At 65.4% G+C, this 25245-nt stretch overlaps 1 protein-coding gene across 1 annotated transcript; it reads right to left on the minus strand.

Annotated features, from left to right (window-relative positions):
* Positions 1 to 21: 21 nt before the first annotated feature.
* Positions 22 to 4304, minus strand: LOC120393303 (class I histocompatibility antigen, F10 alpha chain-like). Its single transcript, XM_039517830.1, has 4 exons — positions 3915 to 4304; positions 2831 to 3100; positions 1279 to 1554; positions 22 to 230 (listed from the first exon to the last, which is right to left on the minus strand). The coding sequence occupies exons 1-4, from the start codon at positions 3982 to 3984 to the stop codon at positions 22 to 24; spliced, it is 825 nt and encodes a 274-aa protein (XP_039373764.1). The 5' UTR covers positions 3985 to 4304.
* Between the last annotated feature and the right edge of the window lie 20941 nt (positions 4305 to 25245).

Below are 25245 nucleotides of genomic sequence, written 5' to 3' on the forward strand. Positions count from 1 at the left end.
GCCTGGCACCACCCCTGGGCCTCACCTCTCTCCAGGCAGGCGGCTCTGGCGTTGGTAGCTCCCGTCGCTGGGCAGCCCCGCGCCCGCCTCGGCCCCCGGCAGCGTCGCGTTCCCCCGCAGCCAGGACACCTCGATGTCCCGCGTGGGGAACCCCCAGGCCTGGCACCCCAGAGTCAGCCAGCCCGGGTGCCCGGGGGTTGGGCGGGACCAGGCCTGCAGCTGGGGGGCAGCTGGGGGGGAGAGACAGTGAGAGCCCTGCCCCCCGTCTGTGGGGTCACCCAGCCCCTGATCTGTGGGGTCACCCAGCCCCCCATCTGTGGGGTCACCCATCCCCCTTTCCTTGGGGTCACCCCAGCCCCTGATTTGTGGGGTCACTTGTCCCCCTTTCCTTGGGGTCACCCAGCCCTGGATCTGGGGGGGTCACCCCAGACCCCGATCTGTGGATCATCCCTCCCCCTTTGCTTGGGATCACTTCTGTCCCCAATCTGCGGGGTCACCCCAACCCCTGAGGTCACCCCCTCCTCCAAACCGTGGAGTCACCCCTCCTCCCAGCCCCCTAATCCATGGGGGGATGACCCCAGCCCAGGGAGGCCCCGTTCCATGGGGTGACTGCCCCCCCAGCCCCGTTCCACAGGGTGACCCCTCCCCAGACCCCATTCCATGGGGCGACCCTTCCCCCAGCCCCCGTTCCATGGGGTTACAGCCCCGCCCCCCCAGCCCCGTTCCATGGGGCGGCAGCCCCGCCCAGCCCCGTTCCATGGGGCGGCAGCTCCGCCCCGGCCCCGTTCCACAGGGTGACCCTCCCCAGCCCCGTTCCATGGGTGACCCCCAGCCCCGTTCCATGGGGCGGCAGCCCGCCCCAGCCCCCTTCCATGGGGCAGCAGCCCCGCCCCCAGCCCCGGTCCAAGGGGTGGCAGCCCCGCCCCGGCCCGTTCCATGGGGTGACCCCGGCCCCGTTCCATGGGCGGCAGCCCCGCCCCGGCCCCGTTCCATGGGGCAGCAGCCCCGCCCCGGCCCCGTTCCATGGGGCGGCAGCCGCCCCAGCGCCGTTCCATGGGGCGGCTGCCGCCCCGGCCCCGTTCCATGGGGGGACCCCCCCCGGCCCCGTTCCATGGGGCGGCAGCCCCGCCCCCCAGCCCCGTTCCATGGGGCAGCAGCCCCGCCCCCGGCCCCGTTCCATGGGGTGCCAGCTCCGCCCCCCCAGCCCCGTTCCATGGGGCGGCAGCCCCGCCCCCCAGCCCCGTGCCAGGGGGCGGCTGCCCCGCCCCCGGCCCCGACCTGCCCTCCTGGCCCAGGCGCGCCGGCTGCGCAGGAAGCGGCCCAGCCACTCCGGGCAGGTGTCCCCCAGGTACCGGTGCAGCCGCTCCCCGACCTCGGGCTGCGCGTCCCAGCGGCGCCGCGTGGCCTCAGCCCAGGGCAGAGCCGCCAGCCAGCGCCGGTTGCCCCGGTCGAACAGCACCAGGTCCTGCCCGTCGTAGCCGAACTGGTACCAGCCGCGAACCAGCCCCCCGGGCTCCCGCTCGCAGCCCAGCGCCCACTGCAGCGTGTGGCGGCCTGGGGGCAGAGCCGGGGGTCAGGCCGGGGGGGGGCCACACACCAGGCCATGGGCCACAGGGGGCTCGGGGGGGTCCGGGTGCGGGGGGTCTCGGGGCACGGGGGGACCGGGGGCAGGATCTGGGTGCGGGGGGGCTCGGGGCACGGGAGGCCGGGGGCAGGATCTGGGTGCTGGGGGGCTCGGGGCACTCAGAGGTTGGGGAGCCAGAGCTGGGAGCTCAGGGCACGGGGATCTGGGTGCTGGGGGCTCAGGGCACGGGGGCCGGGGCTCAGGGCACGGGGGCCGGGGGAGGATCTGGGTGCTGCGGGGCTCAGGGCACGGGAGGCCGGGGCAGGATCTGGGTGCTGGGGGCTCAGGGCACGGGGCCAGGGGCAGGATCTGGGTGCTGGGGGCTCAGGGCACGGGGGCCAGGGGAGGATCTGGGTGCTGGGGGCTCAGGGCACGGGGGCCGGGAGGATCTGGGTGCTGGGGGCTCAGGGCACGGGGCCAGGGGAGGATCTGGGTGCTGGGGGCTCAGGGCACGGGGGCCGGGAGAGGATCTGGGTGCTGGGGGCTCAGGGCACGGGGGCCGGGGAGGATCTGGGTGCTGGGGGCTCAGGGCATGGGGGCTTGGGGACTCAGGGCATGGGGGTTGGGGAGGATCTGGGTGCTGGGGGCTCAGGGCATGGGGGTTGGGGAGGATCTGGGTGCTGGGGGCTCAGGGCTCGGGGTTGGGGGCTCAGGGCACGGGGTTGGGGCAGGATCTGGGTGCTGGGGGCTCAGGGCTCGGGGTTGGGGGCTCAGGGCACGGGGCTGGGGGAGGATCTGGGTGCTGGGGCTCAGGGCACGGGGTTGGGGAGGATCTGGGTGCTGGGGGCTCAGGGCACGGGAGGCCGGGGAGGATCTGGCTGCTGGGGGCTCAGGGGATGGGGTTGGGGGCTCAGGGGATGGGGTTGGGGGCAGGATCTGGGTGCTGGGGGCTCAGGGCACGGGAGGCCGGGGAGGATCTGGCTGCTGGGGGCTCAGGGCACGGGGGTTGGGGAGGATCTGGCTGCTGGGGGCTCAGGGGATGGGGTTGGGGGCTCAGGGCACGGGGGCCGGGGAGGATCTGGGTGCTGGGGGCTCAGGGCACGGGGTTGGGGAGGATCTGGCTGCTGGGGGCTCAGGGGATGGGGTTGGGGGCTCAGGGCACGGGGGCCGGGGGCAGGATCTGGGTGCTGGGGGCTCAGGGCTCGGGGTTGGGGGCTCAGGGCACGGGGCCGGGGGCGCAGGGCACGGGGGGCCGGGGCCGCTCACCCTGCGTCTCGTTGCTTCTCCGTTTGAGGGTCTCCACGTTGCGCCGGAACCAGGCCTCCTTGGCGGCCCGCGAGGCCCCCCCCTGGCGCCAGTACTCGGGGCCCAGCCCCTCCCCCACCCAGGGCTGGGCGGGCACCTTGGCGCGGGCGGCGCGGTCGTAGCCGTCGATGGGGGCCCCGTCCAGCAGCCCGGCCGCCCCGAACTCCAGCAGCCCCGAGGCCTCGTAGGTGCCCACGTAGTGATAGGCCAGGCTGTGGGGCCCGTCGGGGGCTGCGCCGGTGGGAGAGGGGGTGAGTCTGGGGAGGGGACCCCCCCACAACCCCCCCACACTCCCCTGCAGCCCAGTGCCCCCGCTGCCCCCTGCTGCCCCTCCAGCCCAGTGCCCCTGCTGCCCCCGCCCCGTCCCCTGCAGCCCAGCCCAGCCCCTAGCGCCGCCCTGGGGCCATGGGAGCCCTGACTGCCGGGCAGAGCCCCTGCTGCCCCCTGCAGCCCAGCCCCTAGCGCCGCCCTGGGGCCATGGGAGCCCTGACTGCCCGGGCAGAGACCCTGCTGACCCCTGCAGCCCAGCCCTAGCGCCGCCCTGGGGCCATGGGGAGCCCTGACTGCCCGGGCAGAGCCCCTGCTGCCCCTGCAGCCCAGCCCCTAGCGCCGCCCTGGGGCCATGGGAGCCCTGACTGCCCGGGCAGAGCCCCTGCTGCCCCCACCCTGCAGCCCAGCCCCAGCGCCGCCCTGGGGCCATGGGGAGCCCTGACTGCCCGGGCAGAGCCCCCTGCTGCCCCCTGCAGCCCAGCCCCTAGCGCCGCCCTGGGGCCATGGGAGCCCTGACTGCCGGGCAGAGCCCCTGCTGCCCCCTGCAGCCCAGCCCCTAGCGCCGCCCTGGGGCCATGGGGAGCCCTGACTGCCCGGGCAGAGCCCCCCTGCTGCCCCCCCCAGCCCAGCCCAGCCCCCAGCGCGGCCATGGGGCCAGCCCCGATTTCCTCCTGGGGTGAGGGTGCCCCCAGCCCCCCTCCCTGGAGCTCTCCCCTCCCCACACCCTGCTGTTCCGGCCCTGCCCCCCGGGTGCCGTTCACACCCCGGGACCCACCTGGCTCAGCCAGGCCGAGTAGGAACCACAGCACCAGCCACACCAGCAGCAGGTGTTTCCGGGGCCCCATCCCCACGGCAGCAATCAGGGACCCAGGCGTCCGGGAGCAGGGCGGGGCAGGAGGCCCCAGCCGGGCTGGGGGATGAGGTGCGGGAGCTCGGCCCAGCAGGACCCAGGCGTCCGGGAGCAGGGCGGGGCAGGAGCCCCCAGCCGGGCGGGGGGATGTGGTGCGGGAGCTCGGCCCAGCAGGACCCAGGCGTCCGGGAGCAGGGCGGGGCAGGAGCCCCCAGCCGGGCGGGGGGATGTGGTGGGGGTCCGGGTTCGGGTCCGGGGAGCTCGGCCCAGCAGGACCCAGCCGAGGTGCCAAGAGTGAAAATGAAAGTGGGTGACGGGCAGGGGAGGAGACTTGGCAGCACCGACCATTAACCCTGCCTGGGACCTAGGCCTGCTGCAGGGCCAGCGGGGGTCCCTGGGGCCTGGGCTGCGGGGGGGGCAGCAGGGGGCTCTGCCCGGGCAGTCAGGGCTCCCCATGGCCCCAGGGCGGCGCTAGGGGCTGGGCTGCGGGAGCAGCCGGAGGCTCTGCCCGGGCAGTCCGGGCTCCCCGTGGCCCCAGGGCGACGCTAGGGGCTGGGCTGCAGGGGGGGCAGCGGGGGGCTCGGCCCGGGCAGTCAGGGCTCCCCATGGCCCCAGGGCAGCGCTAGGGGCCGGGCTGCGGGGGCAGCAGGGGCTCTGCCTGGGCAGTCAGGGCTCCCCTTGGCCCCAGGGCAGCGCTGGGGGCAGGGCTGCAGGGGCAGCAGGGGCTCTGCCCGGGCAGTCAGGGCTCCCCATGGCCCCAGGGCGGCGCTAGGGGCTGGGCTGCAGGGGCAGCAGGGGCTCTGCCGGGCAGTCAGGGCTCCCCATGGCCCCAGGGCGGCGCTAGGGGCTGGGCTGCGGGGCAGCAGGGGCTCTGCCGGGCAGTCAGGGCTCCCCATGGCCCCAGGGCGGCGCTAGGGGCTGGGCTGCGGGGGCAGCAGGGGCTCTGCCGGGCAGTCTGGGCTCCCCATGGCCCCAGGGCGGCGCTAGGGGCTGGGCTGCAGGGGCAGCAGGGGCTCTGCCCGGGAGGGGCTCCCCAGGGCCCCAGGGCGGCGCTGGGGGCTGGGCTGCAGGGGGGGCAGCAGGGGGCTCTGCCCGGGAGTCGGGCTCCCCATGGCCCCAGGGCGGCGCTGGGGCTGGGCTGCGGGGGCAGCAGGGGGCTCTGCCCGGGCAGTCAGGGCTCCCCATGGCCCCAGGGCGGCGCTAGGCGCTGGGCTGCAGGGGGGGGGCAGCAGGGGGCTCTGCCCGGGCAGTCAGGGCTACCCATGGCCCCAGGGCGGTGCTAGGGGCTGGGCTACAGGGGGCAGGGGGGGCAGCAGGGGGCTCCGCCCGGGCAGTCAGGTGTCGGGTTACATCATCCCTATGCTGCCTTGGTGGAAAGTTACAGCAGCAGGACAACAAGAATAGAGGAGTTAGATAAAGTTGTTATGAGAAAGTAGGGAACTGCCAGAGCGAGGCAAATGCCAGGTGGCCTAACTGGGATCAGATAAGTTGCATGGGAAATGGGAAACCAGTAAGCAAAGGGCCATGCATGTAAAAAGTGTGTGTATCAAACAAAAAACCAATCAGCAGCAATGTAATGTTGGTGTGTCTAACGTTTGCTAATATAAAAAAGCCTATATAATATAATGCATTGTAAATAATAAATAATTCAGCTTGCAATCATATTGGTTGTTGTGCTTTATCCGGCCCGCATGCAACGCAACAGTCCGGGCTCCCCATGGCCCCCGGGGGGCGCTGGGGGCTGGGCTGCGGGGGGGGGCAGCCGGGGGCTCTGCCCGGGCAGTCAGGGCTCCCCATGGCCCCAGGGCCGCGCTAGGGGTGGGGGCAGCGGGGGGGGCAGCTGGGGGCTCTGCCCTGGCAGTCCCGGCGCCCCCTGGCCCGTGGGCCGCGCTCGGGGCTGGGCTGCGGGGGGGGCAGCGGGGGGCTGTGCCGTGGGGCACGGGGTGACTCAGGAGCTGGGCGGCGAGCGCCGGGATGAGCTCAGGGTTGGAAGCACCAGCAGCCCATGAACTTTGCAGCTGGGCCGGGCGATGGATCCCAGATGTGGCCCGGTGCTGGGCGGCGGGCGGGGCGGGTGCAGGGGTGGCGGGACGGAGCCCAGGCTGCAGCCTGGCTCCCCCTCACACCCCTGGCCTCCTCGGCTGCTCCTGCTCCGCCACGGCTCCGTCCCCCGCCAGGGCTCCGGGGGTCTTTCCTTGCTCTGGGAGGGAAGTGGGGCTGGTGGATAGAGCAGGGGGCTGGGAGCCAGGACTCCTGGGTTCTCTCCCCACTCTGGGAGAGGAAGTGGGGCTGGTGGATAGAGCAGGGGGCTGGGAGCCAGGACTCCTGGGTTCTCTCCCTGCTCCAGGAGGGCAGTGGGGTCTAGTGGTCGGGGGGGGGAGGCTGGGGACAGGAACCAGGATGCCTGGGTTCGCTGCTTGTGCTGTTCTCCCGGCAGAGTCCCTCACACAGGGGCTCTTGGCCGGCTGGGGGTCCGTCACCCCGGGCTGGGTTCCCTGGCCGGAGCCTGCTGGCCCGTGCGGTGTTTGGGTGCAGCCCGGCCCGGCCCTGTGATTTACGGCTGCTTCACACGGACACGGGATTCTTTTGCAAGGGAGAAAACAAACCCAGAGACACGCAAGAAACCTCCCAGGGCCCTGCTCTGGCACGTCAGCCTCTGCACCTGCTAGTGCCCGGCTAGACACCCCACCCCGGGGCCGCTCCCCAGGGCCCCCCGACACTTCCTGAGTCACGCTCTGATCACAGACTTCATCCAGCAAAACACCCACCGGGGCCAGAACACACGGCCCGGCTCCCAGCCCCCCCAGGGTAGAACCCAGGAGTCCTGGCTCCCAGCCCCCCTCCACCACCAGGGTAGAACCCAGGAGTCCTGGCTCCCAGCCCCTCTCCACCACCAGGGTAGAACCCAGGAGTCCTGGCTCCCAGCCCCCCTCCACCACCTGGGTAGAACCCAGGAGTCCTGGCTCCCAGCCCCTCTCCACCACCAGGGTAGAACCCAGGAGTCCTGGCTCCCAGCCCCCCCACCAGGGTAGAACCCAGGAGTCCTGGGTCCCAGCCCCTCTCCACCACCCGGGTAGAACCCAGGAGTCCTGGCTCCCAGCCCCCCCACCAGGGTAGAACCCAGGAGTCCTGGCTCCCAGCCCCCCCACCAGGGTAGAACCCAGGAGTCCTGGCTCCCAGCCCCCGCACCAGGGTAGAACCCAGGAGTCCTGAATCACAGCCCCCGCACCAGGGTAGAACCCAGGAGTCCTGGCTCCCAGCCCCCCCACCAGGGTAGAACCCAGGAGTCCTGACTCCCAGCCCCCGCACCAGGGTAGAACCCAGGAGTCCTGGCTCCCAGCCCCCCACCAGGGTAGGACCCAGGAGTCCTGGCTGCCTCGTCCCAGGCTCGGGCTGGGTTCGGAGCCAGCCGAATTCTTCCGTGTCATTAGAGAAACAACAACAAGGAGGGAGTGACCGTGGGGTGTGGGCCAAGGGTGAGTCACGTTCCCCCCCCCGCCTCCGTCCGGCCGTCCGGCCGTTCCAGGGGCCCTGGGGCTGCCAGGCCGCCCGCCGGCCCCCGGCCCGGTACAGCCTGTGCTTCCAGGCGGGACGAGCCCTCGGGCGGGGGGGCTGGAGGGGGAAGGGCTGAATTTCCACCCAGCGACCCCTGCAGGGACCCAACCCTGGGACCGGTCCCCTCCGGGGGGCCCCGGCTCCCATCCGGCCCCAGGGCAGGGCCTGGCTGGCTCGGGGGGGGGGGGGGGGGAATGGGGCAGGAGCCTGTCCCCTCCGGGGGGCGCCGGCTCCCCCCAGCCCCAGGGCAGGGACTGGCTGGCTCGGGGCAGGGAATGGGGCAGGGGCCTGTCCTCTGGGGCGCCAGCTCCCATCAGACCCCAGGGCAGGGACTGGCTGGCTCGGGGCGGGAGTGGGGCTGGGGCCTGACCCCTCTGGGGGGCGCCGGCTCCCACCGTCCCCAGGGCAGGGACTGGCTGGCTCTGGGGGGGGGGAGTGGGGCAGGGGCCTGACCCCTCTAGGGGGCGCCGGCTCCCCCCGGCCCCAGGGCAGGGACTGGCTGGCTCAGGGGGGGTGGGAATGGGGGGGGTCAGTTTGGAGCTGGCTGGGGAAACAGTGGGAAGCCAGAACCGGGGTCTGGGCTCCCCACCCCTCACGGGACCCGGCTGGGGGTCCTGGTTGTACCCACAAGCCCTGCCTGGGCCTGGGTCCTGTCGGCTAATAACCCTCCTGCGTTCCTGGCTGGCTGAGAGTCGGGGGGAATCGCAGGAATTGGGGGTCCAGGGCCCGGACCCCCCCACACTCCTGATACCAGACCCCTGCCCGGCTGCTCCCAACCAGGCATCCCCACCCAGCCCCCATCTGCCCCCTGGACCCCTCAGCCCCAGATCTCCCTCACCCCCCAGCTCAGACCCCTGGGTCCCTCAGCCCCAGATCTCCCTCACCCCCAGGTCAGCCCCTGGGTCCTCAGCCCCAGATCTCCCTCACCCCAGCTCACACCCCTGAGTCCTCAGCCCCAGATCTCCCTCACCCCCCAGCTCACACCCCTGAGTCCCTCAGCCCCAGATCTCCCTCACCCCCAGCTCAGCCCCTGGACCCCTCAGCCCCAGATCTCCTCACCCCCAGCTCAGCCCCTGGACCCCTCAGCCCCAGATCTCCCTCACCCCCAGCTCAGCCCCTGGACCCCTCAGCCCCAGATCTCCCTCACCCCCAGCTCAGCCCCCTGGGTCCCTCCGCCCCAGATCTCCCTCACCCCCCAAGTCAGACCCCTGGGTCCCTCCGCCCCAGATCTCCCTCACCCCCCAAGTCAGACCCCTGGGTCCCTCAGCCCCAGATCTCCCTCATCCGCCTAGTCCAACCCCTGCTCAAAGCAGGACCAACCCCAACTAAATCATCCCAGCCAGGGCTTCGTCAAGCCTGACCTTAAAAACCTCTAAGGAAGGAGATTCCACCACCTCCCTCCGTAACCCATTCCAGTGCTTCACCATCCTCCTAGTGAAATAGTGTGGTGGAGCTGTCGAACCGGGCTCATCACCGCCGGGTGTACCATGTGAATATGATGAAGCCATATTATGACCGGGGGAATGTGGTGTTGGCCGTGTGTGGGCACTGGGAGGAGCAGGGAGATGACCCTCTAGTGGATCTATTCCCAGGGACAAAGGCTGGTTCCCCCCTGGAGGCAATTCCCCTCTCTGATCAGCTGACCCCGGCCCAGCAAGCTGAGATCAGGGGGGTGCTGCAACTGTACCGACAGCTGTTTTCCAACCAGCCTGGGCGCACTAATGTGACTGTCCACCGGGTGGAGACTGGGTCACACACCCCGATACGCTGCTCCCCTTTTCGGGTTACCGGGAAGACTGCCCAGGACCTGGAAAGGGAGGTCAGGGACATGCTGGCTTTAGGGGTGACCCAGCCGTCCGCCAGCCCCTGGGCCTCCCCAGTGGTGCTGGTCCCCAAGAAGGACGGGTCGATCCGGTTCTGTGTGGACTATCGAAAGCTCAATGCCATCACTGTATCTGATGCCTACCCCATGCCAAGGCCTGACGAGCTCCTGGACAAGCTGGGAGGCGCTCGGTACCTCACCACCATGGATCTTACAAAGGGCTACTGGCAAGTGCCGCTGGACCCAGATGCCAGGCTGAAATCGGCCTTCATCACCCCCCTGGGGCTCTACGAGTTTCTGACCCTGCCCTTCGGCCTCAAGGGAGCGCCGGCCACCTTCCAGCGCCTGGTGGATCAGCTACTGAGGGGGATGGAGAGTTTTGCTGTGGCGTATATTGATGACATCTGCGTCTTCAGCCAGACCTGGGAGGACCACGTGTCCCAGGTTAGACAAGTGCTGGACCGACTCCGGGAGGCAGGGTTAACCGTAAAGGCTGAGAAGTGCAAGGTGGGGATGGCGGAAGTATCTTACCTGGGCCATCGGGTGGGGAGCGGCTGCCTAAAGCCGGAACCGGCCAAGGTGGAGGTGATCAAAGACTGGCCCGCTCCCCAGACCAAAAAGCAGGTCCAGGCCTTTATCGGGATGGCGGGGTACTATCGAAGGTTCGTGCCCCACTTTAGCGCCATAGCCGCCCCCATCACTGAGCTGTGCAAGAAGGGGAAGCCGGACAAGGTGGTCTGGACCGAGCAGTGCCAGCAGGCTCTCCAGGCGCTGAAGGAGGCTCTGTCACGGAGTGTGGGGGACCCAGGGCCTTCACCCCCGTGCTCCCTACGATTCCCCAGGACTCTCAGCCAGCCAGTAAAGCAGAAGGTTTATTTAGACGACAGGAACACAGTCCAGGACAGGTCTTGCAGGCCCAGATAACCAGATCCCCCCGGCTAGGTCCATCTTGGGGGGCCTCACAGCCCCCCCCCCGGGGATCAGAGCTCGGTCTACCTGCTCCCCTCTCTTCTCCAGCCCACTTTCGTCTCCCAGTCCTCTCCGACCCCTCCTCTCTCCTCCGCCTCCTTCCTTTGTCTCCCCTGGCCAGAGGTGTCTCCTCCCCTCCCCCAGGCCAAGCTCAGCTCACAGTTGAATTCCTGCATCTTCACCTAAACCTCTGGCTCTCCCCTGCCCCGCACAGGCAGTCTGTGCTTCCTATTCCCTTACAGGCTCTGCTCAGAGGCCCAGTTCTGGCAAACCCAGATTTTGACAAGCCCTTTATGGTGTTCACCGACGCCTCAGACACGGGCCTGGGGGCGGTGTTGATGCAGGAGGATGAACACGGGGAGAGACACCCCATCGTGTACCTGAGCAAGAAGTTGCTACCCCGGGAGCAGAACTACGTGGCCATCGAGAAGGAATGCCTGGCCATGGGGTGGGCCCTGAAGAAACTGGAGCCCTATCTCTTTGGGCGCCACTTCACCGTGTGCACCGACCACTCTCCCCTGACCTGGCTGCACCAGATGAAAGGAGCCAACGCCAAGCTCCTGAGGTGGAGCCTGCTCCTGCAGGACTATGACATGGACGTGGTCCACGTGAAGGGAAGTGCCAACCTGATAGCGGACGCGCTGTCCCGGAGAGGGGGCCCCGAACTTCCCCGGGTCACTGGGCAAAGTGACCCTGCTCAGTGGAGGGGGGAGAGATGTGGTGGAGCAGGGGCTGTCTGTGTGCTTGGTAGGTGAGATGCAGGTATGCAGCTGTAACATGAGCCTGGCCTGGGGCAGGGGAGGTGACACCTCTGCCCAGGAGCTGGACAAAGGAAAGGGGCGGAGGGGGAGGGTGGAGTCAGTCTTCAGTTGGGAGCTGGGTGGTGGGTTTTCAGGGGATCCTAGGCTGGGATCCAAGCACCCTGAACCCCCAGAAAGGCCAGATTGAGGGGTCCTAGCTCTGAACACAAGCTGGGCCGTATCCTGTGTTCCGGTTGTTCAATAAACCCTCTGTTTTACTGGCTGGCTGAGAGTCACTGGGAGCCCAGGAAGAGGGGTGCAGGGCCTGACTCCCCCACACTCCGTAACAGACGGTGTTTCCTAATATCCAGCTGAGACCTCCCCCGCTGCAACTTGAGCCCATTGCTCCTTGTTCTGTCATCTGCCACCACTGAGAACAGCCGAGCTCCATCCTCTTTGGAACCCCCTTTCAGGTAGTTGAAAGCAGCTATCGAATCCCCCCTCATTCTTCTCTTCTGCAGACTAAACAATCCCAGTTCCCTCTATGACGAAGTGGGGGGGTTCTTGGTTTTTCTGTGTTTCCCAGTGGGTTGCATGCAGGGGCTGGGACTCAGTGTCCCCGGGTGTTACTGGTTTAACCAGGGGAGGGGAGAGGGAGTTTGTTGGGACCCAGGAACTCGGGACCCCGGCCGAGGGCCTGGAGGACGGAGACCCCAGCGACTGGGGACCTGGGGACCCAGACACCCGGCTCAGGAGTCGCAGCCGGTTCTGGCCAGTGGGGGACAATGGGCTGTGGGGAGAGGACCCCACGACTTGACCAGCCGGCTCCAGGCAGAGGGGCCAGAGGGGGGCTGAGAGGAGAGGAGACCCAGGCCTTCCATTTACGACCCTGTTTCCCTGGAGAGAAGCCAATGGACAGGGGGGGCTTGGGGCCGGGGGTATCGGAGGTCCAGCTGGGAAGCAGGGGGGCTCGGGGCTGGAGGGGGAGCAGGCAGAGCCCACCTGGCTGCAGGGGGACTGGGATGTGCTGGGCTGAGGGAGGCCAGGCCTGAGGCCCTGAGAGTTTCCTGTGCTGGTGTGACGTTATTGATATAAACTGGGACCATATAGAACATGGTTTGCAACCAAGGTCCTGCAGTGGCACCAAATCTTAGATAAAGGGGGTCATCTAAGGTGTCTAAGACCAGGTTATGGGTTGCTGGTTATAATTATGCTGTCTGTATGTCTATCATTTTTAGTTGAAGTTATGAATGTTGGCTCTGTGCTGTCTGTATTTCAAGTTGGTGCTGTGCTTCTGGGGGAAGCCTCCCAGACAAGCTGGTGTTAGCTCTGCCTAGCCTGCTTGATGGCCCATTAAGGACCGTCAGCTACACAATTAACCCATGGAGAGAAGGCAGATACGCCTTGTGACTCAGCAAAGTGCAGGGACTGGCCCATGTGACTCCAGACTCCATTTTGCTGTAATTTTCCATAGTGAAGACAAAGAGATTCTTACACCTGGAAAAGTCTATCTAAGGCTGATGCCTCATCTCCATCTGGTCTTCAATCCTGCTTCTGACCTCTGGAGGGACTTTGCTACAAACTGAAGCTTTACACAAGGGACTGAGGACCCATCCCAGCGGGGGATGTTCCAGAGACTTAATCTGAACCTGCAGTTTACTCCAGCACTGCTGCAAGCCTGAACTAAGAACTTTGCCATCACTGTATGTAATTGATTCCATTTAACCAATTCTACCTCTCATCTCTACCTTTTTCCCTTTGTAAATAAACCTTTAGATTTTAGATTCTAAAGGATTGGCAACAGCGTGATTTGTGGGTAAGATCTGATGTGTATATTGACCTGGGTCTGGGGCTTGGTCCTTTGGGATCGAGGGAACCTTTTTCTTTTATTGGGGTGTTGGTTTTCATAAGCATTTATCCCCAGGACGAGTGCACTGGTGGTGATGCTGGGAGACTGGAGTGTCTAAGGAAATTGCTTGTGTGACTTGTGGTTAGCCAGTGGGGTGAGACCAAAGTCCTTTTGTCTGGCTGGTTTGGTTTGCCTTAGAGGTGGAAAAACCCCAGCCTAGGGCTGTGACTGCCCTGTTTGAGCAATTGGTCCTGATTTGGCACCTCAGTTGGGTCCCGCCAGAATCGCTCCGTCACAGCTGGGTTCAACCCTTAATAAACCTCCTGTGTTACGCTGGGGAGAGTCGCTCCGGGCTAGAGAACAGGGTGAGGGGGGGGATTGTCCCCTTCGGGGGTTAGGAGGCCTGGGGGGCCCAGAGCGAGGGGACTCCCTGAGGGGCCCACGGCAGAGACAGACGTGCTGAGGCTCAGGGAGGTGCGGCTCCAGGAGGTGGAGGGGCCTGACCCCGAGAGGGAGTGGCCCCCCAAGAAGGGCTGTCGCACTGAAAGGGGCACCCCCCACGGACCCACGGGGCCACGAGTGGGCACCATCTGTGAGTCCATGACACCCTCAGCCTCTCCTCATAAGTCATGTGCTCCAGCCCCCTAAGCATTTTTGTTGCCTCCGCTGGACTCTCTCCAATTTATCCACATCCTTCTTGTAGTGTGAGGCCAAAACTGGACACGGTCTCCAGCTGAGGCCTCACCAGTGCTGAGTAGAGGGGAATGATCACATCCCTCGATCTGCTGGAAATGCCCCTACTTATACAACCCAAAATGCCATTAGCCTTCTTGGCAACAAGGGCCACTGCTGACTCCTATCCAGCTTCTCGTCCACCGTAACCCCTAGGTCCTTTTCTGCAGAACTGCTGCCCAGCCACTCGGTCCCTAGTCTGTAGCAGTGCATGGGATTCGTCCGTCTGTGAAAGTAGAATAAATTATATTGTAAAAATAAGAATGGATTAAAGAAATGTTGTTATGTACCTTTAAGCAGAAATAAGAACTGTTGAAATACAGGTGCCAGGAAAAGAAACATTAGGCATAAACAATGGTGCTAATGGCAAAACATTAACAGAAGATGGGTAATAGTTAGTAAGGAAATAAGATATGCATGCCTAGCCCAGGTAAACTTATCTGATTCTGCTTCCTTTGTTATCTTGTTAAGTTCTCACCCTTTTATCTGTATAAATAAGATAGTTTGTGTCTGCATGGTGCTCACATTATCTGGGTGTTATTAGCAGAGCGCTGTGCTAATAAAACAGAGTGGTCTGACAAACTGTGAGTCCTGAGTCTAACTTTGACACGTCCTAAGTGCAGGACTCTGCACTTGTCCTTGTTGAACCTCATCAGGTTTCTTTTGGCCCAATCCTCTAATTTGTCCAGGTCCCTCTGTATCCTATCCCTACCCTCCAGCGTATCAACCACTCCTCCCAGTTTAGTGTCATCTGCAAACTTGCTGAGGGTGCAGTCCACACCATCCTCCAGATCGTTAATGAAGATATTGAATAAAACCGGCCCCAGCACCGACCCTTGGGGCACTCCGCTTGATACCGGCTGCCATGGAGCCGTTGATCACTAACCGCTGACCCCAATGATCTAGGCAGCTTTCCATCCGCCTTATAGTCCATTCATCCAGCCCCGGCTTCTGTAACTCGCCGGCAAGATACTGTGTTAAGAATACATCCCTCCCTCCTTCCTTCCCTCCCTCCTTCCTTCCTCCCCTCCCTCCCTCCGTCCTTCCTTCCCTCCCCCCGTCCTTCCTTCCCTCCCTCCTTCCCTTCTTCCTTCCCCCCTTCCCTTCCTCCCTCCCTCCCTCCTGCCTTCCCTCCTTCCTTCCTTCCTCCCTTCCCTTCCCTTCCCTTCCTCCCTCCTTCCTTCCCTTCCTCCTTCCTTCCCTCCCTCCTTCCCTCCCTCCTTCCTTCCCTTCCTCCTTCCTTCCCTCCCTCCTTCCCTCCCTCCTTCCTTCCCTTCCCTTCCTCCCTCCTTCCTTCCTTCCTTCCTTCTTCCCTCCCTTCTTCCTTCCTTCCCTCCCTCCTTCCCTCCTTCCTTCCCTCCCTTCTTCCGTCCTTCCTTCCTTCCCTCCCTTCTTCCTTCCCTCCCTCCTTCCTTCCTTCCTCCCTCCCTCCGTCCTTCACTCCCTCCTTCCTTCCTTCCCTCCCTCCCTCCCTCCTTCCTTCCTCCGTCCCTCCTTCCTTCCTTCCTTCCCTCCTTCCTTCCCTCCCTCCGTCCTTCCTCCTTCCCTCCCTCCTTCCTTCCTTCCCTCCCTCCTACCCTCCTTCCTTCCCTCCCTCCTTCCTTCCCTCCTTCCTTCCCTCCCTCCTTCCTTCCTTCTTTCCTTCCCTCCTTCCTTCCTTCCTTCCCTCCCTCCCTCCTTCCTTCCTCCTTCCTCCCTCCTTCCCTCGCTCCTTCCTTCCCTCCCTTCCCCTTCCTCCCTCCTTTCCTCCCTCCTTCCTTTCCTCCTTCCCACCTTCCTTCCCTCCTTCCTTCCTTCCTTTCCTCCTTCCCACCTTCCTTCCTTCCTTCCCTCCCTCCTTCCTCCTTCCTTCCATCCTTCCCTCCTTCCTTCCTTCCTCCCTCCCTCCTTCCTTCCTCCGACCTCCAGCCTGGGGCCAGCTTCCCACTTCCTTCCCTTCTTTCTTCTTCCCTCCTTGCTCCATCCCCCCAGCCTGGCGCTGGCTCCTGCTTCCTCCTTCCTTCTTTTTCCTTCCTTCGCTCCCCCCTTCCTTCCTTCCCTCCCTTCTTCCTTCCCTCCCTCCTTCCTCCTTCCTTCCTTCCCTCCTTCCTCCTCCTTCCCTCCTCCCTTCCCTCCTCCTTCCTCCTTCCTCCTTCCTCCTTCCTTCCTTCCTTCCTTCCTTCCTCCCTTCCTTCCTCCTCCCTCCTTCCTCCTCCTTCCTCCCTCCTTCCTTCCCTCCTTCCTTCCCTCCTCCTTCCTCCTTCCTTCCCTCCCTCCTTCCTTCCTTCCTTCCCTTCTTCCTTCCTCCTTCCCTCCTCCTTCCTTCCTTCCTTCCTCCCTTCTTCCTTCCTCCTTCCTCCTCCTTCCTTCCTTCCTTCCTTCCTTCCTCCTTCCTTCCTTCCTTCCTCCTTCCTTCCTTCCTTCCTCCCTCCTTCCTTCCTCCTTCCTCCCTCCTTCCTTCCTTCCTTCCCTCCTTCCTCCTTCCTTCCTCCCTCCTTCCTTCCCTCCTTCCTTCCTCCTTCCCTCCTTCCTTCCTTCCTTCCTTCCTTCCCTCCTTCCTTCCTTTCTCCTTCCTCCCTTCCTTCCTTCCTCCTTCCTCCTTCCCTCTTCCTTCCTTCCTCCTCCTTCCCTCCTTCCTTCCTTCCTCCTTCCTCCTCCTTCCTTCCCTCCTTCCTTCCTCCTTCTTCCTTCCTCCTTCCTCCTCCTCCTTCCTCCCTTCCCTCCCTCCTTCCTTCCTCCCGTCCCTCCCTCCTTCCTTCCCTCCCTCCCTCCTTCCTTCCTTCCTTCCCTTCTTCCTTCCTCCTTCCCTCCCTCCTTCCTTCCTTCCTTCCTCCTTCCTCCTCCTTCCTTCCCTCCCTTCTTCCTTCCTCCTTCCCTCCTTCCTTCCTTCCTCCGTCCCTCCTTCCATCCTTCCTCCTTCCTTCCCTTCCTCCCTCCTTCCTTCCTCCTTCCCCTCCTCCTTCCTTCCTTCCTCCCTCCTCCTCCTTCCTTCCCTCCCTCCTCCCTCCTCCTTCCTTCCTCCTCCTCCTCCTTCCTTCCTTCCTCCTTCTTCCCTCCTTCCTTCCCTCCTCCTTCCTTCCTTCCCTCCCCTTCCTTCCTTCCTTCCTCCTCCTCCTTCCTTCCCTCCTCCTTCCTTCCTCCTTCCTCCTTCCCTCCTCCCTCCTTCCTTCCTTCCTTCCTTCCTCCTTCCCTCCTTCCTTCCCTCCTCCTTCCTTCCTTCCTTCCCTCCTCCTTCCTTCCTCCTTCCCTCCTCCCTCCTTCCTTCCTTCCCTTCTTCCTCCCCTTCTTCCTTCCCTCCTTCCTTCCTTCCTCCCTCCCTCCTTCCTTCCTCCGACCTCCAGCCTGGGGCCAGCTTCCCACTTCCTTCCCTTCTTTCTTCTTCCCTCCTTGCTCCATCCCCCCAGCCTGGCACTGGCTCCTGCTTCCTCCTTCCTTCTTTTTCCTTCCTTCGCTCTTTCTTTCACTGCCTCTTCCCTTGTTTTTCTGTTCCATCCCCCCGGAGCTGACCTCACCCTGTTCCCCGTCAATGACTAAACCAGACCTGGGGGCCGACGGCACGACACCCCCCGCCCCTCTCATGGGACAAGACAATGGAAAATCTGACCCCCCTCCCCCCCTCCAGCGGGACCACTGAGCCAGGAGCCGGCGGATGCCTCAGCCCAGAGCTACTGACGGCGCCGTGCTGCCAGGGCCTGCGCCAGCTCCGGGGTCGGGGCCAGGGCCTGGGCGGGACGAGGTTTTATTATTGTGTTTGTTTCCTCGCTCGCCCTGAGTCAGCACCGACCTCACTCCCCTGCACAGCGATGGGGGGGCACTGTGTGTGTGTGTGTGGGGGGGGAGCCCACAGCTGGGCTGGCAGGGGGCTGCGGGTCGGGGGGGCGGGGCACCGGCAGAGGGGGGGGGCCGGGCGGGGCGGGCGGGGGCGGCGGGTGGGGAGGGTGGGGCACCGGCAGAGCGGGGGGGGGCAGGGCGGGGCTGGCGGGGGCTGCGGGTCGGGAGTGAGGGGCACCGGGAGCAGGGGCTGCAGGTCGGGAATGAGGGGCACTGGCGGAGCTGGGGGCAGGGCTGGGCTGGCAGGGGGCTGCGGGTCGGGAGTGAGGGGCACCTGTGGTTTGTGTGTCACACTGTTCAGCAAGGCTCATCACACAGACAGCCCCAGCGGGGGGGGGGGGGGGGGGGGCTGTGGGCTGGCCCGGCAGGGTGCCCCGGCAGTGTGGGGGGGTCTGGCACGGCCCGCACACCCCGGCCGCTCCCCGAGCCCCCGCCGGCCGCGTTGCCTCATCGTTCTGCTATGGCATCTGGATGCTCCAACATCTGTAGCGTGATGCAGATGTTTGGTTGCCCTGGCGACCGCCGGAGGATGGGTAAACAAGTGCGGAAACTTCCCTTCCACCCTGACCCCCTTCCGGCCCCGGCCCGCGACAGAACAGGGGGAGGGGGGGTGCCTGGGTTAGAGCAGGGGGGGCTGGGAGCCAGGACTCCTGGGTTCTCTCCCGGCTCTGGGAGGGGAGTGGGGGCAGGGGGGACTGGGAGCCAGGACTCCTGGGTCTATTCCCTCTAGGCTGCCTGGCCGGGTGCTGGCGCGTGGGCCCACGGCTGCCTGAGTTGCCTCTTGTTTGTGCTGCTGGAGTCAGGGGCGATGGCCGGAGCCGGGTGCCTATTTCCAAGCGTTTCGGTGTCTCAGACGAAGAGCCAGGAAACTGTGAGGTGACTCTGGCTCAGTCCCTGCTGGGCTGGGCAGCGGAGGGGAGCGGCAGGGGCCTGGCACAGCCTCTGGTCCTGCCTCAGTTTCTCCATCTGCAGCATGGGGACGATGCGGATACTAATGAGACACGGGGCTCCCGCCCCCTCCCCCCCCTCCCCCCGTGGGACGCTGGCCCAGTCCGGCCTTGCTGCTGGGGAATCTGCCGAGTCCTGTCAAACTAAGAATTATTAAATCATTGGGACAGATTTCTTCTGTTCCCTCCTCTGATTTAATCAGACAGGGAGCCCGGACTCCTGGGTTCTCTCCCCGGCACTGACAGGGGAGTGGGGGCTGGTGGTTAGAGCAGGGGGGGCTGGGAGCCAGGACTCCTGGGTTTTCTCCCCAGCTCTGGGCGGGGAGGGGGGGCTGGGGGGTCAGGGCGGGGGGGGGAGCGTGGGGGATGGGGTCCCATAGGCAGAGCAGGTTCTAGGTGGCAGATGCGTTACCTGACTTGACCTTAGGGTCCTGTCCCCTCTCAGCCTGTAGAGGGCGCCCCGGGGCTTGGGAGCCTGCTGGAACCCAGAGAAGGGGGAGATCCCAGGGCAGGTTCCCCCCATCCAGCTCCCATCTGCCCCACAGCCCCCCCCAGCTCGGCCGATGCCCCTCACTCCCGACCTGCAGCCCCCTGCCAGCCCAGCCCTGCCCCACCCAGCTCAGCCGGTGCCCCTCACTCCCGACCCGCAGCCCCTGCCAGCCCAGCCCTGCCCCCCCAGCTCTGCCGGTGCCCCTCACTCCCGACCCGCAGCCCCTGCCAGCCCAGCCCTGCCCCACCCAGCTCAGCCGGTGCCCCTCACTCCCGACCCGCAGCCCCTGCCAGCCCAGCCCTGGGCTCCCCCCAGCTGTGTTGAGGCAGAGACTGATCCTTGTACTTTCTCACAGTCTCCCCCGCCCGGGGGGCTCGTTAACGTGTTTTTATCCATGATCTCAGCCCGCTGCACGTCCGGCAGCCGCCAGCCCAGCTGGACCCGAGTCCCGACCTGGGGAGCGGGGGAGGGGGCGGCTCTGACCTCTCTTCCCTGCCCCTGGCCTGTCCCCACTGATCTCCCAGAGACTCTGCCCCCCCCACTGGTTTAAGGCAACTCAGGTCACTCCCTTCGAGCCCCCCAAATGCCTCCCCCAGCCCAGCCCCCGATTCTCCCCAGCCAAGGCGACGCGTGTGTGTGTGGGGGGGGGTCACGGCCGCTTCAGTGGGTTTGTTTTTATACCTCTGCACCCGCGCTGGGGGTCTCTGCTCCGGTGACACCTTACGAGGTGTGACAAAGGGGGGGATTTTCTTACTGTTTTGCAGGAATAGGGTGTGTGCCTCAGTTTCCCCGCATGTGTAATGACGTGTGTGTGGGGGGGGGTTGTTGGTGCAGGGGACCAGGTGTGACCTCGCCTGGCAGCCGGGATCCCAGACAATGGCCCGGAGATGGGGCACCACAGCGACTGCTGACCAGGAGACCCCCCCCCGCCCCCAGCTCAGGAGTCACAGATGGTTGTGGCCAGTGGGGGACAATGGGCTGCGGGGAGAGGACCCCGGTGACCTGACCAGCCGGCTCCAGCCAGAGGGGGGGCTGAGAGGAGACCCAGATATCACGGAGTCCCCGGGCGCTGCTCTGGAGCTGCTCCCCACCAAGCCAGGCAGGACTCTGGGAGCCTCCTCTCCCCTGGAGCAGCCTGTCTGCAGGGCAAGAAGCTCCCACGGCTTCACCTCCTGGGTCTGACCTTGGAGCATTCAGCATCCTCTGCCCCTCCGTGCGCTTCCCCCAGCGAGTCCCCCCAGCGGGGTCCTGGGGGGGCCACAGGGTCCTGCCCCCCCCCACTGCGCAGTCAGACGCGACTCTCAGCCAGCCAGTAACACAGAGGTTTATTCGATGACAGGAACAGGGGCTAACACAGAGCTTGTAGGTACCGCGAACCGGACCCCTCAGCTGGGTCCATTCTGGGGGGCAGTGAGCCAGACCCCCACGTCTGCCCTCACTCCCCGTCCCCAGCCAGCTCCAGACTGAAAACCCCTCCAGCCCCTTCTCTGCTCAGCCCCTTTCCCGGGCCAGGAGGTCACCTGACCCCTTTGTCTCCAGCACCTTCAGCCGGCACCTTTGCAGGGGAGGGGCCCAGGCCATCAGTTGCTAGGAGACAGTGTCAGGCATTTAGGTGCACTGGCCCCTTCCTCTGCAGCAATCGCACCCCCTGATCCACCACCTAGATATTAAGAACTGCAGAGGGGACACTGAGGCACCAACACTGTATTCAGAGGGAACATTAAGAACATTCCCAGTTCGTCACATCTCTCCCCCCTTCGAGACCGAACTGAGCGGGGTCACTCCAGCCAGTGACCTGGGGAAGTTCGAACCCACCAACGTTCCCAGGGATGCCCCAGCATCTCTCCCATTCCTAGGGGTGAGTTACACCAGGACAGTCCAGTCTCACGCCCTCCCTTAGGCCGGGGGTGCTCGGTGGCACTCGCAGGCCGCATGTGGGAAGGTTTATGTGGCCCGAACCCTTTTGCCCCCCCAATACCCCTGGGGTTCAAACTGGGCCGGGGTCTTCTCCCAGCACCCTGGGCTGCGATTCGGGCTCCCTTGGTTAAGAGCCCCCATCTTGGCCTTGGCCAGCTCTAGGCTTGGGCAGCCGCTCCCCACCTTGTGCCCAGATACACCCCCTCTGCCGTCCCCACCTTGCACTGTCCAGCTGTTACCGTCAGTCCCACCTCCTTGGGGCAGCCCAGCCCCCTCTTCCCCTGGGACACCTGTTCCTCCCAGGTCTGGCTAGAGATGCCCATGTCATCGTACGCCAGGGCCAGGTTCTCCATCCCCCTCAGCTTGTCTAGAATCCCCCCAGGCCTAGGCATGGGGTCGGCCTCGGACACCGCGATGGCTTCACGCTTCCGATGGCCCCCACAGAACCAGATCATCCCGTCTCCCTTGGGGGCCAGCCCCACGGGTGAGGCCCATGGGCTGTTGAATGGCTGGATCCCATCTAAAGCCAGCAGGTCCTTGACCTCTCTCCAGGGCTGGGCTGCTTCCCCAGTGACTCTGAACAGGGAACACCTGATGGGGAGATTGGCTCCCACCTCAGGGGAGATCCCCCAGGGGGTCTCCCCCCTTCTCCTCCCAATCCTCCCCTTCCAGGTCCAGGGGTCCCCTCACTCTCCTCCCATCCAGCAGCTCGAGAGGGAAGAACCCTGTGGATTCCTGGGGCCCCACCAGCTGCCTCCTGGTTCCCCCCAGTTCTCCTTCCCCTTGGGGAGCCCATTCCCGGTACAGGGATCCCTTCTCCCGCAGGACTCTGTCCCTGCAGCCGTCCCCAAGGGGGTTTGCAGCGCTGGGGCCAGCAAGTCCCCTCAGCTTCTCCAAGGAGGGACCCTCCGCAGCTCGGTCTGGGATTCAGCGGCTGGGGCAGGGAGTGGGACCTGCTCCCTCTCGCTGGCTGGGCCTGGGGTCACAGCCCCCCTGAGCCCTGTCCCTGGTAGCTCCCTCCCTGCTGTGTAATCACTTCCCAGCAGACGTCTGGACCAGGCAAACCTGGTGGGCAGCCGACCTGCCCTGCCTGGGGGTCCCCCCACTCAGCTGGGGTCTCAGCTCCCCCCGTGCTCAGCGCTGCCCTGGCTGTCCCCGTGGGGGCAGGCAGTGAGCTCTCTGCTCTGGTCACAGCCTCAGAGCCAGCGTGAGCCCCCTCTCCGGTGTGCAGGGGGGCGGGGAGCATCTCTCCCTCCCCCTCAGCCCCGGGGGCTGGTTACAGGCCGGCCGGTCTCCTGAGCCCTGCAGCCCCTCCCCCCTGCCAGCCGGGTCATTTTGCATTTTCACTGACCATTTCCATCTTAGGCAAATGGTTCCCTGGATTCAAATTCAAACCCTCGCCCGTTACAGGAGCAGGGCCTGGATCCTGTCCCAAAGAGAGACAGTCACCCCCCAACAGGGCCTCCCAGCCGATATCCTGGAGAGCCCCAACAACCAGCCAGCCCGACCCCTCCTGGGGCTGCACAGGGATTCGGGCCATAGGCAGGGTGAGGGGCTTCACCCCGGGGACCTTCACCCAGGTCCCACAGCCCCTCAGCATCTGCGGCTGCACCACCCCAGTTCTCTCTGTCCCAGGGTCTCGCCACCCCAGGCAGGTCTCCCCACTGACCCCTGGGCAGCCCCCTATGTCTCTCGGCCCCACCATCGCCAGTCCAGGCTGCTGCTGCTTCTCCTGCAGCTTTTCCTCGGGCTCTCGCTCTCTCAGGCTCTGCTCCTATCCCATCTGTCTCCGATCCCCTGATGGGGAACCCGAGCGTGAAGACCCTCGTCTGGCTGGGGACCAGACTCCCGGGGATGCCTGGCTGCTGCTCCAGCTGCTCCCAGAGCCTCTTGTAGCCCCATCTGGGTCAGGAATCTGCTCCTCAGAGCAGTTCTCCTCCTCCAACCGCACGATTAACTGGGCCTGGGTGAACTTCCCCATGCGTAACCCTCTCTGTGCACAGGATCACAATGTCCTTCTCAAGGAGATGGTGACAGGCCATCACTGCACCGCTCCCAAGTGGCTCTGGACTCACAGGCCTGGGTGCTCCTGGCTCCCCCATGGCTCCAGGAAGAACCCCTGGTGTGTCAGCCCTTCTCGTGGTCACCACCTCTTTGCCAGGGTTGAGCTGCAGACTCCTCCGCCCCTGGGACGGCTCCTGCAATCCCCAGGGGAACCCTGCTACTGCAAAATCCTTCTCTCTCCCAGGGTCGAGCAGCAGCTCCTCCGCCCCTGAGACTGCTCCCTGCAGCCCTCAGGGGGACCCCGTTACTCCAACAGTCCTTCTCGCTGGTCACACACTCCCAGAGGTCAACCACCCCCTGAAACCGTCCCTCTCTGAGCCTTCAGCACGCCTGGTCCTCATCATCCCTCCTTTGTTTTACTGCTCCCCAGTCACTTACTGCAAGAAGCGCCATTCACGGGGTGCAGGACATCCCACCGCTGCCACCAGTTGTCACGGAGTCCCCGGGCGCTGCTCTGGAACTGCTCCCCACCAAGCCAGGCAGGACTCTGGGGAGCCTCCTCTCCCTCGGAGCAGCCTGTCTGCAGGGCAAGAAGCTCCCACGGCTTCACCTCCTGGGTCTCTCCTTGGAGCATTCAGCATCCCCTGCCCCTCCGTGCGCTTCCCCCAGCGAGTCCGCCCCAGCGGGGTCCTGGGGGGGCCAGAGGGTCCTGCCCCCCCACTTCGCAGTCAGACGTGACTCTCAGCCAGCCAGTAACACAGAGGTTTATTCGATGGCAGGAACAGGGTCTAAACCAGAGCTTGTAGGTACAGAGAACGGGACCCCCTCGGCCGGGTCCATTCTGGGGGGCAGTGAGCCAGACCCCCACGTCTGCCCTCACTCCTCATCCCCAGCCAGCTCCAAACTGACACCCCCTCCAGCCCCTCCTCCTCTGCTCAGCTCCTTTCCCGGGCCAGGGGGTCACCTGACCTCTGTGTCTCCAACACCTTCAGTTGGCACCTTTGCAGGGGAGGGGCCCAGGCCATCAGTTGCTAGGAGACAGAGTGTCAGGCATTTAGGTGCACTGGCCCCTTGCTCTGCAGCAATCACACACCCTGATCCCACCACCCGGATATTAAGAACTGCAGAGGGGACACTGAGGCACCAACACGGTATTCAGAGAAAATGTTAAGAACATTCCCAGTTCGTCACACCAGGCCTCCCTGTTTCCCTGGAGAGAAGCCAATGGACAGAGGGAGCCTGGGGCCGGGGGTATCGGAGGCCCAGCTGGGAAGCAGGGGGGCTCTGGGCTGGAGGGGGGGAGCAGGCAGAGCCCACCTGGCTGCAGGGGGACTGGGATGTGCTGGGCTGAGGGAGGCCAGGCCTGAGACCCGGAGAGTTTCCTGTGCTGGGTTCAACTCTCAATAAACCTCCTGTGTTACGCTGGGGGAGAGTCGCTGCAGGCTGGAGATCGGGGGAGGGGGCTGCTCCATCTGGGCCTGCGACCCCGGGGGGACCGGAGCAAGGGGATGCCCTGAGGGGCCCCCGGCACCTGGATGGGGGTCGCCCCGGGGCCGTCCGGAGCCCAGGAGCAGGAGGTCTGGGACACGAGGGTCTCACACTGTATCTGGGCCCCACGGCGGGTTTCCCAGGCAGCCTCGTCCCCGTCCCTCTCGTCCTCCCCTCGCTGCGTCCTTCCTCACTCGCTGCCCCAGGCCCCCCCTGCTGCCTTTGGCCCCGGGCCACCCCGCTGCACAGAGCCCCTGTGTCTGCCCGGCCCAGCCAAAGCAAACGCCGCGGAGCCGCGGCCACATTCCGGGAACCCCTGGCACCGGGGCCGGGATACGGCGCGGCCGCGGCATCACTGGGGCCTTTCAGCCCTCCCGGGGGGGCGCCCCATGGGGGGGGCTGGAGGAGAGTCTGGCCTCCCAGCCCCCACCACAACCCTGTTATTAAACTGCGGCTGCCTCTGGGGTGGAGCATGGAGCCCCTTAGCCTCCTACAGCAACAGGGCTCCTGCAGTCTGGTCCCCTGCCGAGCCCCCAGCCTGACACCCCTGCCAAGCCCCCAGCCTGACACCCCTGCCGAGCCCCCAGCCTGACACCCCTGTCAGGCCCCCAGCCTGACACCCCTGCTGAGCCCCCAGCCTGACACCCCTGCCGAGCCCTCCCCAGCCTGACACCCCTGTTGAGCCCCACCCTGCCCCCCGAGCACAAGCCTCCGAGCACCACACTGAGGAGCAGCTTTTGGCTTGCGACACATGCTCCGTACCCCAACCCGTCCCTTCTTGACAATCATCTCAGCCCTGCCCCCCCCAGCCCTGCCGGTGCCCCTCACTCCCGACCGTTGAACTGTGGCTGGCAGCAAAGCTGATGCCAGCGAGTGGAGGGGGCTGTGGGTTGCCGTGGGGGGTCCTGGCACAGACGTTTTCCCAGCGGTGTC

This window comes from Mauremys reevesii, unplaced genomic scaffold (genome assembly GCF_016161935.1).
Source record: "Mauremys reevesii isolate NIE-2019 unplaced genomic scaffold, ASM1616193v1 Contig18, whole genome shotgun sequence".
NCBI classification, from domain to species: domain Eukaryota; kingdom Metazoa; phylum Chordata; order Testudines; family Geoemydidae; genus Mauremys; species Mauremys reevesii.